Source organism: Haliaeetus albicilla, chromosome 28, assembly GCF_947461875.1.
Source record: "Haliaeetus albicilla chromosome 28, bHalAlb1.1, whole genome shotgun sequence".
Lineage (NCBI taxonomy): Eukaryota > Metazoa > Chordata > Aves > Accipitriformes > Accipitridae > Haliaeetus > Haliaeetus albicilla.
The window spans coordinates 12,206,534-12,220,635 of record NC_091510.1 but is presented as its reverse complement, the minus strand read 5'-3'; the positions used below and the strand labels follow the sequence as shown (position 1 = coordinate 12,220,635).

The 14,102-nt window shown below is 39.0% G+C and overlaps 1 protein-coding gene across 8 annotated transcripts in view; it reads right to left on the bottom strand.

Moving 5' to 3' along the window:
* The window catches only part of OSBPL8 (oxysterol binding protein like 8), a 94,967-nt gene that overhangs the window by 43,847 nt on the left and 37,018 nt on the right, over positions 1-14,102 (bottom strand). For 4 of the 8 annotated variants that reach the window (XM_069773506.1, XM_069773505.1, XM_069773508.1 and 1 more), the window contains 2 exons: positions 12,966-13,002; positions 7,315-7,452 (listed from right to left, as the gene is read on the bottom strand). In XM_069773506.1, coding sequence (XP_069629607.1) covers positions 7,315-7,452; positions 12,966-13,002 — 175 coding nt within the window. The remainder of the gene's footprint in view (positions 1-7,314; positions 7,453-12,965; positions 13,003-14,102) is intronic. The other 4 variants (XM_069773510.1, XM_009914444.2, XM_069773509.1 and 1 more) reach the window with 3 other exon arrangements.

Below are 14,102 nucleotides of genomic sequence, written 5' to 3'. Positions count from 1 at the left end.
CACACACAGCAGAACTTAAAACATTTCACAAGAAATTCAGTCTGGTAACACCAGCTAAGACCACATTATTTAGGGGTTGAACTCCTTCCTTGATTACTGTGACTAGAACCTCATTCACATCCTGTCTGAGAGAAGCATCACTAAAGCTATTCCAAATAAGTCACACAATTTTGCAGAGCTGGGGCTTCACCTCCATGAGGTACGCTCCATCATAAAAGTGAAAAGTGACCAGCCATGTCACTGGAGTCGGGTCCCTGCAGCAATATAACAGATATTAATCCAGAACTACCTAAAGAACAACCAGTCCACATAGCTCCTATACACTGCTGATTACAAAATACTTCCTCATCATCAAAAGACAAGGTAAGACAAATTAAAACACCTCCCAAGAACACAGCAAGAGAGACCAAGGCTCTCCAAGAGCAAAGGCTTGCAAGGTTTTAGACAGAATTCCCACGCGGCAGGAGAAAGCAAAAGCGTTAACATTTTTCTAAGACATTTGACACACTTCCTCTACAGAGAAGGTGCCTGACTTCAGGAGTAATATTTACTGTTAATATGTTAGTGTTAAAAATTAAGCTTGTTGGAGAGCCTCAACAAGCCACCTAGCAGTTTCTTCTCTACTACTGAGACAGTGAGACAGACTTATGGAAAGATGAAGTGAGGTAAAAAAGTATGACATGCTTAGTAATAAGTTGCTCTTACTGTGTTAAGATAATAAATTATATAGCCATTCTTCAGCTTCTCTATTCAAAGGACAGATATAGTGGAGGGAAACAGGAGAGATTGCATGAAGTTACTTCCACAAATAATTCTGTCTAGACACTCTAGAGAGTAAAGTCAATGGAAATATGAGAAGAAAAACAGAAATCAATATCAAAGATTGGATATAACCCAACTACTCAGGAAACAGCTTGATTTGGAACCAGACAGATTGGCAAGATTTTACCATCTGCAAGCCAAATACCATTATCAAAAAGAAATATTAACACACTGAAAGTGCTAGTTGAAAGGAAAGCAGGAGCTGACATTTAAGCAGTGATCAGTATTCTACCAGTGGAGTTACAGCCTCCCCCATGCTCAATGCATGCATCTGCTACAACCACAGGCATGCAGGATTTCTCTCTCCAGCTCCAACACAGTGCCTCTCCGCTGTGGCTTCAGTCTCACGCACCCACATGAATGCAGAGGCGCTCGTGACCTCCTGGCAGAAACCTGACCAAAGCACTGAAGCCAAGTGCCTATCTCTGAAGGAGTTACCAATACTTTGAGTTCACTGACATGGGGCTGTATCTTTCCTTCCACTGGACCACAGTAACCTGTCTTCCCTGACAGCTGCTAAGAGATGTGTGCTACATCACCAGAGCTTCTTGCACACTGACCATCAGCAAAACAGAACTGGGACGATGAGTCAGGAGCTCCAGACGTTTCTTACCACCTGGTCAAACAAAACATGCTGCTGCTGTCAACTGAGCCAAACACCTGAAACAAACATTTTTTAAAAGCTGGAAGTTGTACAGGTCTACAACAAACCACCTTTAACTTGTTAGCTGTCTCAGATAGACAAGTCTTTTATTTTCTTGGTGATTATGGCTCCAAAGGCATCTCACCCTTTCAACGGGTAATAAGTGTTCTTTAGGACCTACTGCTCGAAACATCTGTTTTTCATTCTCCATCCTCTCTCACATGCAAAAATAGTTAAATTTTTATTTTCTCCCCAAATGCATCATCCTATGGATTAAAATCCTAGCATGTCCTTTAGATGTTTACTCTGGAGCAGTCTTCAGTACAAGCTCAGCACAGCCAAAACCACCCTTACTCTCGCCCAAAATCAGCCTCACCTCCTCCTTTCTATTCATTGTGATCATCATCATCGGCAGACCTATAATTCTGCTTCCACTGTCAACCCCCCTCCCTGCACCTAAGCCACTTCTGTTTCTGTCATGTAACACAGAATACATTTTCATCATATTGCAAACTAATTAACAACTACTACTACACTCCTGGAGAGGCAGATCCTGTTTCTTAGCTCAAGCTCCTTTGGGCACAAACTTCTACTGCTTACCCCCTTATGCGACGAGATAACTTTAAAAAAAAAGACAGCAAAAAGCTGTTAATTTAGCTCAAAGATTTACATAATTGTGAAATATCTCCTCAATCTTCATCATCCTACACAGGCTTTTCCCAGATACTACTCACATTTTCACACCATCTGCATCTCATCAATGCTTTGAATAGACAAGAAAAATACAGAAAAGTCAGACATTTTCAAACATCCTATTACAGAATTTTTAATAATACTATCTTAACTAGATTTCCCTATTTACCACAAGTACAGCTTATTATTGTTTAAGCATCTACGCTGTTTTCATAAAAAGTTTGAAATATTTTTAACAGCATATTTGTAAGTTAAAAAATATTAAAAGCCTGAGGAGACTTCTGATTTTTTTCATAAATTTTAAGCGACCACTATTTCTATATTAACCCATTTTATCAAACAAATAAAGTGGTATCCCAATGTAAGCCTGAGTTAACAAGATTTACCAGAATCCAATTTACCAGGGATAATTTGCGTAACAACATAAACAGCTTACATCAGCAAGCAGAGTTCTGCTTTATAGCTTTTGAAAAAGCAGTCTTGTACTCAATGTTTTTCATGTTCCTTTTTTAACCGTAATAAAACAGTTTTGTCAATAATTCCTTTTGGCCGCACTTATGTTAAGTTAAAAAAAAGTAAATAAACCCCCCAAAAACTTGATAAAAGTTTAGTTGTTTGCCCATTAATAGTTAATAACATTTTCAACCGTAGAATGCAAACACAGAAAAATGAGCTACATTAACATTGTTCAATCTATGCATCAACTGCTAGAACTGAAAGATATTTTAGCAGTACTAACATCTATATGCACTACACTTACAACAATATGGTCTTGGTGAGTTGGCAAGGCCACACTAGTTCACTAGAGCCTGAAAACCCACCATACCACAAACATAGGCAAAACTTTACAGCTAAAGCTAACTCCCCAAACCCATTAAAGTTTCCGTCAAAAGGCTACTGAATTATTTAGGTCCAATTCCAAGTCTGACAATTCTAAATAAAATACTTAGCAAAAAACACAGTATGATCATTTAGAATGTTCAAGGCACAGAGAACTAGGAAGGTTTCACTGCCTGGCAGATAACTCTGAAGAAAAACAACAATGATATGAAAATAAAACATACCGGAAGGCAACATTCACGTACAATATATAGCGTTAATGAGTTAGAGGCAGGACTAACTTGGTAGATACTATGAAAGGACAATTAAGAACAAAGACTTCAAAAGTTAGAATTAAAGACTGTATGTGGGAAAAAAGATTTGCTTCAGAAAGTTCAATCTTGCAAATTCTTGCCAACTCTTTATCACTGTTTTATCATTTCCCAGCCTGACATGAGAAGCAAAGTAATCCATGTGAGTGAGCTGTTGAGTTAGCAAGTCTAGAAACTGCTTTCTTAAACATATACAATGAAAAGTGAGGGAAATCAGTAAAAGTTTTCAAGATCAACTCAATGTGGAGCTGCTCAAGGCCACTTTCACAAGCAGCTTCTGAGTTATGATGCTGAGAAGCTCCATAATCAAAAATCTTTCCTTTGTGTGGTTCAGCTTAAAGCTTCTGTAACAAGTTGTATTGCTGGCTTTCTAGAAATGGTGGTACCACACAGAATGTAAACAGTTGTCTAGTTAAGCCAACTTTGTGCTTTTATGAAATCCTTTCTTGCACGCTGTGGATGCAAAAAGCTATTTTTTAGGTTTGTTTTGATGTCTCTTAAAACTCAGCACATCTGAGTGTGTCAGTTTTTGCACAGATAGCAACAGATAGCAGTTGGATTTTGGTATTCTCCAACTTAAAGCCACTGACATTTCCAGGCTCAATAAATTTGTTTTATAGAAAAAATTGTAATTGAAGTATTATGATCAGGACTAGCTTATTCTGACACTCTAGTTAACCACTTGTCCATCTCAGGACCAATACTATATACAGCCAAGTTAACCTTTCACCACTAAAATTCTGAACTTTCTACATAAACTGATTGAGATCATACAAGCATAATCCCACCACCAGTTTTTTTAAATACATTGCTGTCAGACAACCCTGCTGAAGCTTTCTATGGAAGCGAGTCTGATCTCCATACCTGTAAATGTCAGTCTGTAGCCTCAAAGGCAAGCTAGTCTTCAGCCTCAGAACAAAGGACAGCGTATCTTCAAGGATCTTAAAAATATTATGGAAAATAAGCAGCTGCAACTTTTTCATACAAAGTTTATACAGAACAATGATAGTGTAAATAGGCTTTTGCTGAACAATCACTAGACAATGCAGCCAGATCAAACTTTATTCTACATTTGTAAAACAGATCTGCATTGGACTCCAAAAAGATGACCCCCATCTCTGGCTCAGATGACATAGTAAGTTCCATCTCACAAGAGTGATGAAGGAAGAAGTCATGTGTCTTAAACTAAGAAACCAAGTACGGGAAAATAGAAGCTTTCTGAAATCCAGAGCTATGGTCACATAAATGAAAACGCAGTATTTATACACAGGAGCACTTAAAATCATGAAATACATACCACTTACAACTTCACAATGACACGTTGTATTGTTCTCTTTGTTCCAAATAGGAAGCCAGTGTCCCAAACCGATGTTAAATGTTTACCTCCACTCCCTCATATTAAGACTCATCTACTTTTATTCATATTTGTAATACTTGTCATTAGGATCTTACTTTAAACACAAGCAGAAGACACAAATTAAGCTTGTTCCAGTACATTTTCCAAGTGACAGGCACTGAGCATGCCTGTCCCTGGACTGCTGCTGGCCAGCCAAAGAATCCAGCACATGTGGTGGTGTTTCCCTACTAACACCAAAGTTAGTGCTAGCTGCTCCAGAGACTGCCTCTTCACACGTTTCATTTCATTCCAACTCATTTATTTTTAACCACAAGCTCTATACAAAACTGGCTTTGCTATACAGGCTCTTTTATTCAGGCAGCAGGAAACATAACTTAGGTAATGGTGGCCAAATATCATCCAACAACATCCAACTGTCCAGTGGCAAAAGCTAAATACCCATGTCACAGCTCCCCTTTATATAGATTTACTCAGTTCTTTGTAGACTGTATCACACATTTTTCTGTTTCGATTCTCTTTTATCCTGTGCCTAGCATGCTTTTGAATTGTTTATTTACATTACCCGTCTCCTAAGGGTGCATTCAGGTGTCAATGACTCCAAGTATCTCCATTTAGTTCATAATAAGTGCCTTTAAGTACTGTATGTAAACATTTCCCATATTTCTGCATATTCTCGTCACACAATACTACGGGTATATTGTAAAGACCTTTGTTAATAGGATTTCAGTTACAACAGTCAGCCTCCAGTACTCCACCACTTTAAATTCTGTTCTACTTCATGTTTTTCAGGCTGGCACAGCATCTCTTTTTCTCCATGTAATAAGCTCACATTTTCACCAGCACTGTAATTTTCCCATAGGAATAACGACGACAGAATAATCGCCCAACTTCTAAATGTGGGTCAACCTCCTCCATAAAAAATCAAACCTAGGCCTCCCGAGTTGCAGATAGGCTAGAAGTTAGCAATTAAAGGTTGCTGAAGCCTAGCCCACATTTTACCTTTTCACTAGTGAAATTGACTGCAAGCCAAATTCCTTGTTTCATGAAACTACAGCCTCATTCCTAGTAGCACTCCTGGAAGACTAAGTCAGTGATGACTGATGCTAAAAAAGGCACAGATACATTTAACCAGCTTAAAATCACTTATATAAGCCCTGAAATAATCAGAGGAAAAAAAATCAGGAGAGAAGATCTAGTATCTGCAAGAAATTTGACGTAGCACAATCAAGTCTTAGTGCTTCTCAAGCCCATTTTAATGATTTTCCTATGAGTAAAAGCTCTTAAAAAAGCACAACAGTTTGACTTAATAAATTAGTGGCAAAAGCAACGCTAAAGGGAAGATTTTACTAGAATATTCAAATACATTTATATAACTGCAACATTAGTCTAGTAAGGGATACAACACAGTATGTAGAGAGAATAACCAAAAATTTCTTTAAATATAATAAAAATTACAAACAGGTTGTATATGTATATTCTACAGAAAATATTCTCCGATTAAGCACAATGCAAGCCAGAGAACATCAAGTGCTGTTCCAGTGAGATAACAGCAGCTGTGAGAAAAACATATGAAAGCCAGCTGTTCGTAGCACTGAAAAAACTACCATAATAATTCTTAAAATACACTAAAAGACTACCAGATTCAACATGGTAACAACTATCTTTGGTTTCAAAGTTTTTTTTTTCTTTTTATGTGAACAGTACTGAATGGGAAAACAGGAAAATGATTCAAAGTTACCTGAGACACTGCTTTTATTACTCTGATGGACTAATGTCATTACTTTGACAAAGCAAGCTGTGGGAGTTAGGGAGGCTCATACCAAAAAAATCTCAGGAACACTACTCATGGCAAGAACTAAAGGAAGCACAGATGACTGGCATGGCTGCCAAGAGTAAAAGGAGAGACAATATTAATAAAAAAAGCCTGAAGTTTTCACTAAGGACTCCACACACCATAACAAACATGTCTAATGATATCCTAGGCAATAAGACAACACAAGCAGTTTCAAATGCAAATAAACACAAGGAGAGCAACTATTGCTTGGTTTTTATTTTTGTTTTGGTTTTTTTTTTTTAAACAAACTATCAACATGTCAGGCCTGCTGATGAGTTTCACTTCGCATCCCATCAGTTCACATGGATCCACTGACTTTGTTTTCAACAGGTTTAGCAAGGCAGAGGGACTGTTTGAAAGCTGGCAAAAAGTAGTGCTGAGACTTCCTCCCCCCCCCGCTTTTCTTAAAGGAAAGGATCTTTCAGTAGAAGTAATTGTTAAAAGGTCTTTACACAAAGGTTCCAGGCTTAGGTGGTGTATCACACCACTTCCATGTGAAGACACAACTTAAATACCTGAGACATTAACACGACCATTAGTTATAGGATTACACGCAGATAATGATTTACCATCAAGTGGACTGTTCTCCCACAAATCATAGCATGCTTTAATAAATTAGTGCACCACATAATGCATTTTTTTGCTTCATATTAACACATAAGGATACAAAGAATTACATACAATAATTTCAATATGCTTTCTTCCTTACCTCTTCATTGTGAAAGACAGTGGTTTTGAATCAACATTTGGAACAGAAAATTAATGTCAGCATTTAAGTTCTTTAAAACCTCTGTAAAAAATAGCTTTGTCTTACCATGGCTATGGGTAGTTCCTGGGCTGAGAGATGGTTGGAGTAACTCTTTGGTTGGAGTAAAATAGGCTTCTTTCCCCTGCCGCTGGCTCATTTTTCCTGGAGTTAAAAGCTGTGATTCATCGCTGTTTGTTACCACTGCTGAAATACAAAATGGATGCTCGTTCAATTACGTTATGTGCTTGTGCATAGATTTCTATTAACAACTTCACTGTTATTTATGAAACTGGTATTCAAATGCTGTCTTGCGAAATTTTTCATTCTAGAAAATGAGGATTTCAAACCAGAGATTTGCTTTGAAAGGGATGGCAGAAAGAAGCTAACAAGACTGGTCTAAGACATGAGGCAGAAGATGAAAACAAAAAGTGGGAGGAAAGGCTGCCACTGAATACAGATACAGTACTGAGCTGTTACTTAACTTCTGAAACCCTGCTTTCTTCATCACTTTTGTGATAGTTCTTGGTTTAACTAGCCACAACGCAGCCAAGCCAGGAAATTACTTGCTAGATCAAGCTGTGCCACCATCCCAGAAAGCTAAGATGAACATATGTATGTACACCACAAGAAACAAGTCTTATTAATAAAGATCATGTATAGACTCTGTCAAGGCAAACAAAGGCTTAAAGCAGAAGAATTACTCTCGAACCTTATCAGTCTGAAAGACTTGTCTGACATCTTCTAGCTATTTATAAGATCACCTGGCCAGCCATCCTGTTTACAGTGTCTGTACATTTCATTAAGCTGCACACAACAAAACTGGACCTTTTTTCATAATGGAAGAATAGCTGACTCGGTAACACCTGGCCTGTGGAAGTAGATACACTGACAAAAAAAGAGATCAGAGGGGGAAACAATAGGTGCTTACTAAAGAAGACCCTGCCTAAAAGATTGGAACTTACTATGCTGCTCGGTTTAAGAGTTCCCAAGCTCTCCTCAAATCGTTTTAAAAGTTCAGCAGAAGATCTAGTCAAAACAAACAAGTTCTATTTTCTGGATAGACTCTGCAAAGTACAGAGGCCCTCTTCTTAGCTTGATCAGTACTATTATTACAGTAATGGAAACATTTTTTCAGCAAAGCCTAGAATGAACACAAGGCAGTATGGGGTGGGGGGGAAGGTGCTTGAGTGTCTCCAAAGAGCAATGAAGCTGGTGAAGCATCTAGAGCACAAGTCTTATCAGGAGCAGCTGAAGGACCTGGGGTTGTTTAGCCTGGAGAAAAGGAGGCTGAGGGGAGACCTGATCGCTCTCTACAACTGCCTGAAAGGAGATTGTAGGCAGGTGTTGGTCTCTTCTCCCACGTAACAAGCGATAGGACAAGAGATAATGGCCTCAAGTTGCACCAGGGGAGGTTTAGGTTGGATATTACGAAAAATTTCTTCACTGAAAGGGCTGTCAAGCACTGGACCAGGCTGCCCAGGGAAGTGGTGGAGTCACCGTCCCTGGAGGTATTTAAAAGGCATGTAGACGTGGCACTTAGGGACATGGTTTAGTGTTGGACTTGGCAGTGTTGGGTTAATGGTTGGACTCGATGATCTTAAAGGTCTTTTCCAACCTAAACGATTCTATGAAGAATGCAAGAATGCCAGGATACACACCTGTAGTGTTTTTCTACATCAGATAAACCATCTAAAGCTCTGCTCTGGACAAACTATACCCTATGCAGACTGCTGCTCAGGAAAAACACGTGAGGAGATGGACACGTGAGGTAAAAAGCTCATTTTACCAACTCAGAGTTCAAGTCTGTCAGTGCCAGAAGGCCAGCACTTCACAGCAGTAACTGACTTTGCTCTTCTTGTAGTACCACCAAACTAGCTTTTTATTGTCCTACAGCTACAAGTAAGGGAAAGGGGGGGAGCAGGGCAGCTGCTGAAGTCTTGGGAAGGGACTGTACCATAAAAGGTCTGGTATCTGAAATGAAAAATAAATAAAAGGGGCTGTGGGGTGTGTAGAAAACAGCTGCTTCACAGGCTCACACAAAACAGGTCCCTGCGAGGGGAGCGAGCTATACCTGTTTTAAAAATGTTTAAGGTGCACCAAAGTAGCACCAACTTTCAATCAGCTAGCTGAAAGCTGCTCTCGAAGAGCCAGCGGCCATTTAGCTTCCCAGGGAAGGGATTTCACAGCCCGCCGTGCTCTGCGGGTGCCCCCAGCCGCTGCAGCGGGCAGTGCTCCAGCTCTGCGGGTGGGCTCCTCGCCTGCGTCGAGTACCTGCTCCGCAGCAGGAACTGCGCTAACAGCCCTTTCTCGAGTGACCTGTGCAGAAGGCTCGTTTCTGTACGGGCAGCATGCAGCACGGCTAACTTTTCTTTAAGCTTTGGGAATTCCAAAGGTTTCTTTAAGCTGTCAAGACGTGATCACTTCTCAGGCAGTACTTGCCAGTAATTTGCAGCGTAAGCAAACTCTGCACACAAGTTCTACCAAAGCATGAACTGAATTCAGTAATGCTAACTCAGTAACACCCACAGGGTTACAAGCGTCAAGTTCACTATTAAATTCATGCTCCTTCATTAGTCTGCAGACTCAGTTTGGGTCCTGCCAAGACTGCTAGCACTAACAAAGGCTCCTTTCCTAATAAACACAGTTTATGTATCACCTAACATAGAATATCTTGTGGTAATCACTTTGCATGCCTGGGGATTCAAGATGAACTTCTTAAATCAAGAGGGCTTTTGAGAAATTCAATCATCCTTCAGCTTTTATAGATTAGCAGTAGAGTTTTAAAATCTCCTTTTTATACAAAGCATTGTAAAAGTACTAAACAAACAGAAATAAATCAGTTAAGTACATAAATGCCTATCCACCACTGTGGCAGCCACTAGGAAGAAGTTGTGCTCTTCCTTCAAAATGCCTCATCCTGATGCTCGGATGTTTGCTTTGGGTTGAGGGGAAAGACAGTGCAAAGCAGAACATTACCTGTTGCTTTGAGCAGGGGACAGTGAATAAGATTACTAAGAGGCTTTCATCTTTTCTCTATAAAAGACTGACTAATGACCTGATTTTTAGAGGTGCCTGTACAGTCACAGCTGTAAAATCAGCAGGACCTTCAGGAAGTTAATGATCTCTGTAAAGATATGCCAAGCATCTTATGGCAGGAGCTCTGAAACCTTAAAAGACAGAGATGGAAACAAAGAAAGCTATTACAAGGAAAAGGAAAAAGTGCTTAGAAAGGAGAGAGGAGGGGGAAAAGTTATGCTCATGACAAACCTGAGTTTTCAAGATGCCATTAAATCAAACACCTACCACTTGGAAGCAGATCTTTTTAAGAGCGTAGATTTAATTAGTACCTATTAATAGATAACTCAGCAATTTGTAGAGGTTCCTTGGCAGCTGTTTATAGCTTCTGATGGATTGATTTTATAAACACTATAAAAATGTACGGTACATACTTAAGTCATCCATTTACTGACAATATTTGACAGTCCTATAGCTAATTTTGAACTCATCTGAAGCACAGAATTATTTTATCCTGGAATTTCATTACATTCACAGAATAAAACCAACAGTGATCCTGAAAGAGATCAATGGTCATTTACTCTAGTGACCTTGCTTACTTGTGAAATAAAAGTTAGCACGAATGAATAAATGATGTTTCTAGTCAAACATGTTTGCTTATTTGCCCAAAACACCAAACTGAAACTTACAGTTTCAGATTCACTTTTTCCCCATGTACCTGCAGTGAAATCTTGGCAAACTAATCAAAAGTGTAAGTCTCAAAAACCACACTCAGTTTCTGACTAACCTTCAAAGCACTCACACTTTCTAGTGAGTTTTGGTGAGGACAATCAAAATATGATTTTTTTTTTTTTTTTTAAATGTTCCTGGGGAACACCTCACTTACAGAAATGATCAGAGGGCTGGAAGATGTCTCCTATGAAGAAAGGTGACAGAGTTGGGGCTGTTCAGCCTGGAGTAGAGAAGACTTCAGAGAGACCTCACTGGAGGCTTTCAATATACAAAGGGGGCTTATAAGACAGAGAAAGACTTTTTACCAAGACTTGTAGCAACAGGACAAGGGGCAATGGTTTTAAACTGAAAGAGGATAGATTTAGATTGGACGTATGGAAAAATTTTTTTACTACGAGCGTGGTGAGGCACTGGAAGAGGTTGCCCAGAGAGGTTGTGGTTGCCCCATCCCTGGAAGTGTTCCAGGCCAGGTTGGATGGGGCTCTGAGCAACCTGGTCTGGTGGAAGGTGTCCGTGCCCATGGCAGGGGGGTTGGAACTAGATGATCTTTAAGGTCCCTTCCAACCCAAACCATTCTATGATTCTAATTCTTCTTAGGTTTCACGTGCCATCTCTGCAACTTGAAAGATGGATTTGTTAGGCATATGCTCAACGTGTCTGACAAGACCTACAATAGCGTGGCCAACCATTCCTTTCACTCAAAGGCCTCAAACTGGTGATTCATTTTTAGACTTTCACTCAGGCTTCAGAGCAGTCATCCAAGAGAAAGATGACCTCCGTTAATCCCTTCCTTTACCTGAGTGAGTTTAAACCCATACCATCTACCTCCTTGAAGATGAGCAGAGGGTTATTTTAGAGAAGAAACATCAATTAGTAAATCTCAAAGCCTCCTCGCAACTCTTTGGAGGGCACATTTCAATACCAACAGAACTATTAGAGTTGATAATACATACTTTGTTCCATTTCCACATACTGGCCATCAAATTACTAAAATATAGTTTGTCAGTATGATTCATGCATCAGAAGAAACACAAATTGTGGTCTTTACAGCCAATTTATTTCATCAGATAAAGCTATGAAAAAAATTATATCTGAAGTGGCAGATTCCCATTTCTTCTGTTTCTATAACGAGCATGTGAAAGTGCCTACACTCTTGAAAATAGCACAAGGACATCAGATATAGGAGGTTTATTATAATTCAATTCTGCATTATTTTTTGATGTCTATAATAAGTGGTATCAGCTAAGACCATGGCTTCTGCACAGATTTCTCACTAAAAAGAAAGAATTTGTACCTGCACCTTTCCCTTCCCCACATACACAGACTCTTAATCCCAGGCAAAATTATTCTGCCAATCCCACGATCATACTAACACCCATGAACCAATGGCACTAATAAGTCTTTGGCTGTGTGCACACACATATATACACCCACTGAAGTTCTCCCTATCACCACATCAGATCCAATTCTTATTTGAGTATTAGAGTATACACACCTGTTCATTTCTGAAGATGTAAAGTTACTGAAATCAAGTGAAACATATAGCACTATAAACAGACAAGCTCAAAAATAAAACTGTTTCTGAACCAGTATTTCCATGTCTTTATTATCTATACTACAATAACATTTGAAGGTTTCATTTCAAACTGATAAATATATCTTTTTCTCTTCCAGATAAGTAATTTATAAAAGATTTTTTTTTTTCTAGCCATGGCTGGGAGAGGTGAAGAATAAACTTTCCCCAATAACAAAAAAAAAAAAAAAAAAAGGGTTAATGTAGGGAAACATTTAGATGAGTAGTATGCCAGGTAGAATACTTTTCCAACAGTAAATTTTCATTGTACTTGAGCTTCTCAATTACAGTACGGAAGAAAACATAGCATTTAGCCCAGCAGCCTATATGTAAAGATACATGCTAACTATTATGAACATATGTGCAAACATACCGTAGGAGGGGGGGGGTCACTTACTTGATGGTCCATGAGAGTCTCTGTTATCACCGTGATGCTGTGTACACATACAATTGAAGAACGAAGAACAGCAAACATAAAAATCCAGGCCAGGAAGAAGCAAGTGCACAAAAGCAGCAGCAGCGGGAAAGAAGAAGGACAATGAAAACAGTGTTAGTTCATAACTAAAATAAAACATGCATCTCAATACCAAAGGCAAGACCTCAAGCGACTTAGCAGTTCAGAAAAGTTGAAGCAACAAAACTGACAAATATGCTTATAGAGAAGCCATTATTAGAAGCCATCATCATATATGGTTAGTAAACAGCAACTGCCCAAACTGCTAATTCTGAGTGGAACCTCTCCATCAGCAATTTAGTGCTCATATAACTTGATACACAAGATATTTTAAGAAATTTTTAGCTGGAATGTTTTCAGAAGACTAAAGCTCTGAAGAAAGCTGAAATACCACAAAATTTGTTTCCAAAACTGCCCACTTTCAGACAGGTGTTTTGGAAAGACAAAAAACTTTTAAGCCATCAGTAATGTGCAAGCACCCACCAATGCCAGATCCAAGCCTAACTGCTTTTGCACACAAACTTAGAAGCCACGGATTCAGTTCATCTACAAACACAGGTAACATTTTAAATTGCTTAGGATGGAAGACAACAGTGCAGTTTTAAATTTAAGAGGATATTTTATATCAAAGTATTTCCAAAGAATCAAGTTGTATAAAAAAATTATCTCTGTCCCACTGAATGCATCAAATATAGGCACTACAGAAGAGTAATTACATAGTAGTAGTCTGTAATCCTTTCTGACATTTGATCTGGAATCTTCTATAAATCATTGCTACCCACGGCCATAAATCAGAGCCAAGATCCCACTGTGCTCAGCCGTGTACAGATGTAAGGTAAGTTCCACCTACGTCTTAAAGGATTTACTACATGTGAAACCCACGAATAACAGAAAAGGAAGAGAAAACAAGCATACTGATCAGCATAAATATTTGCTCCTTAAAAATAGAATAAATCCAAACATGCTGTATCTTCTATATCCCAAACAAAAAACTTCTGCTCCATAAAGGAGAGAAATCCTTGCCCTGCCTTAAAGAGGATCCAATCTTGCCTCTCTTATCAGTACTAAACAGCAGGAAAC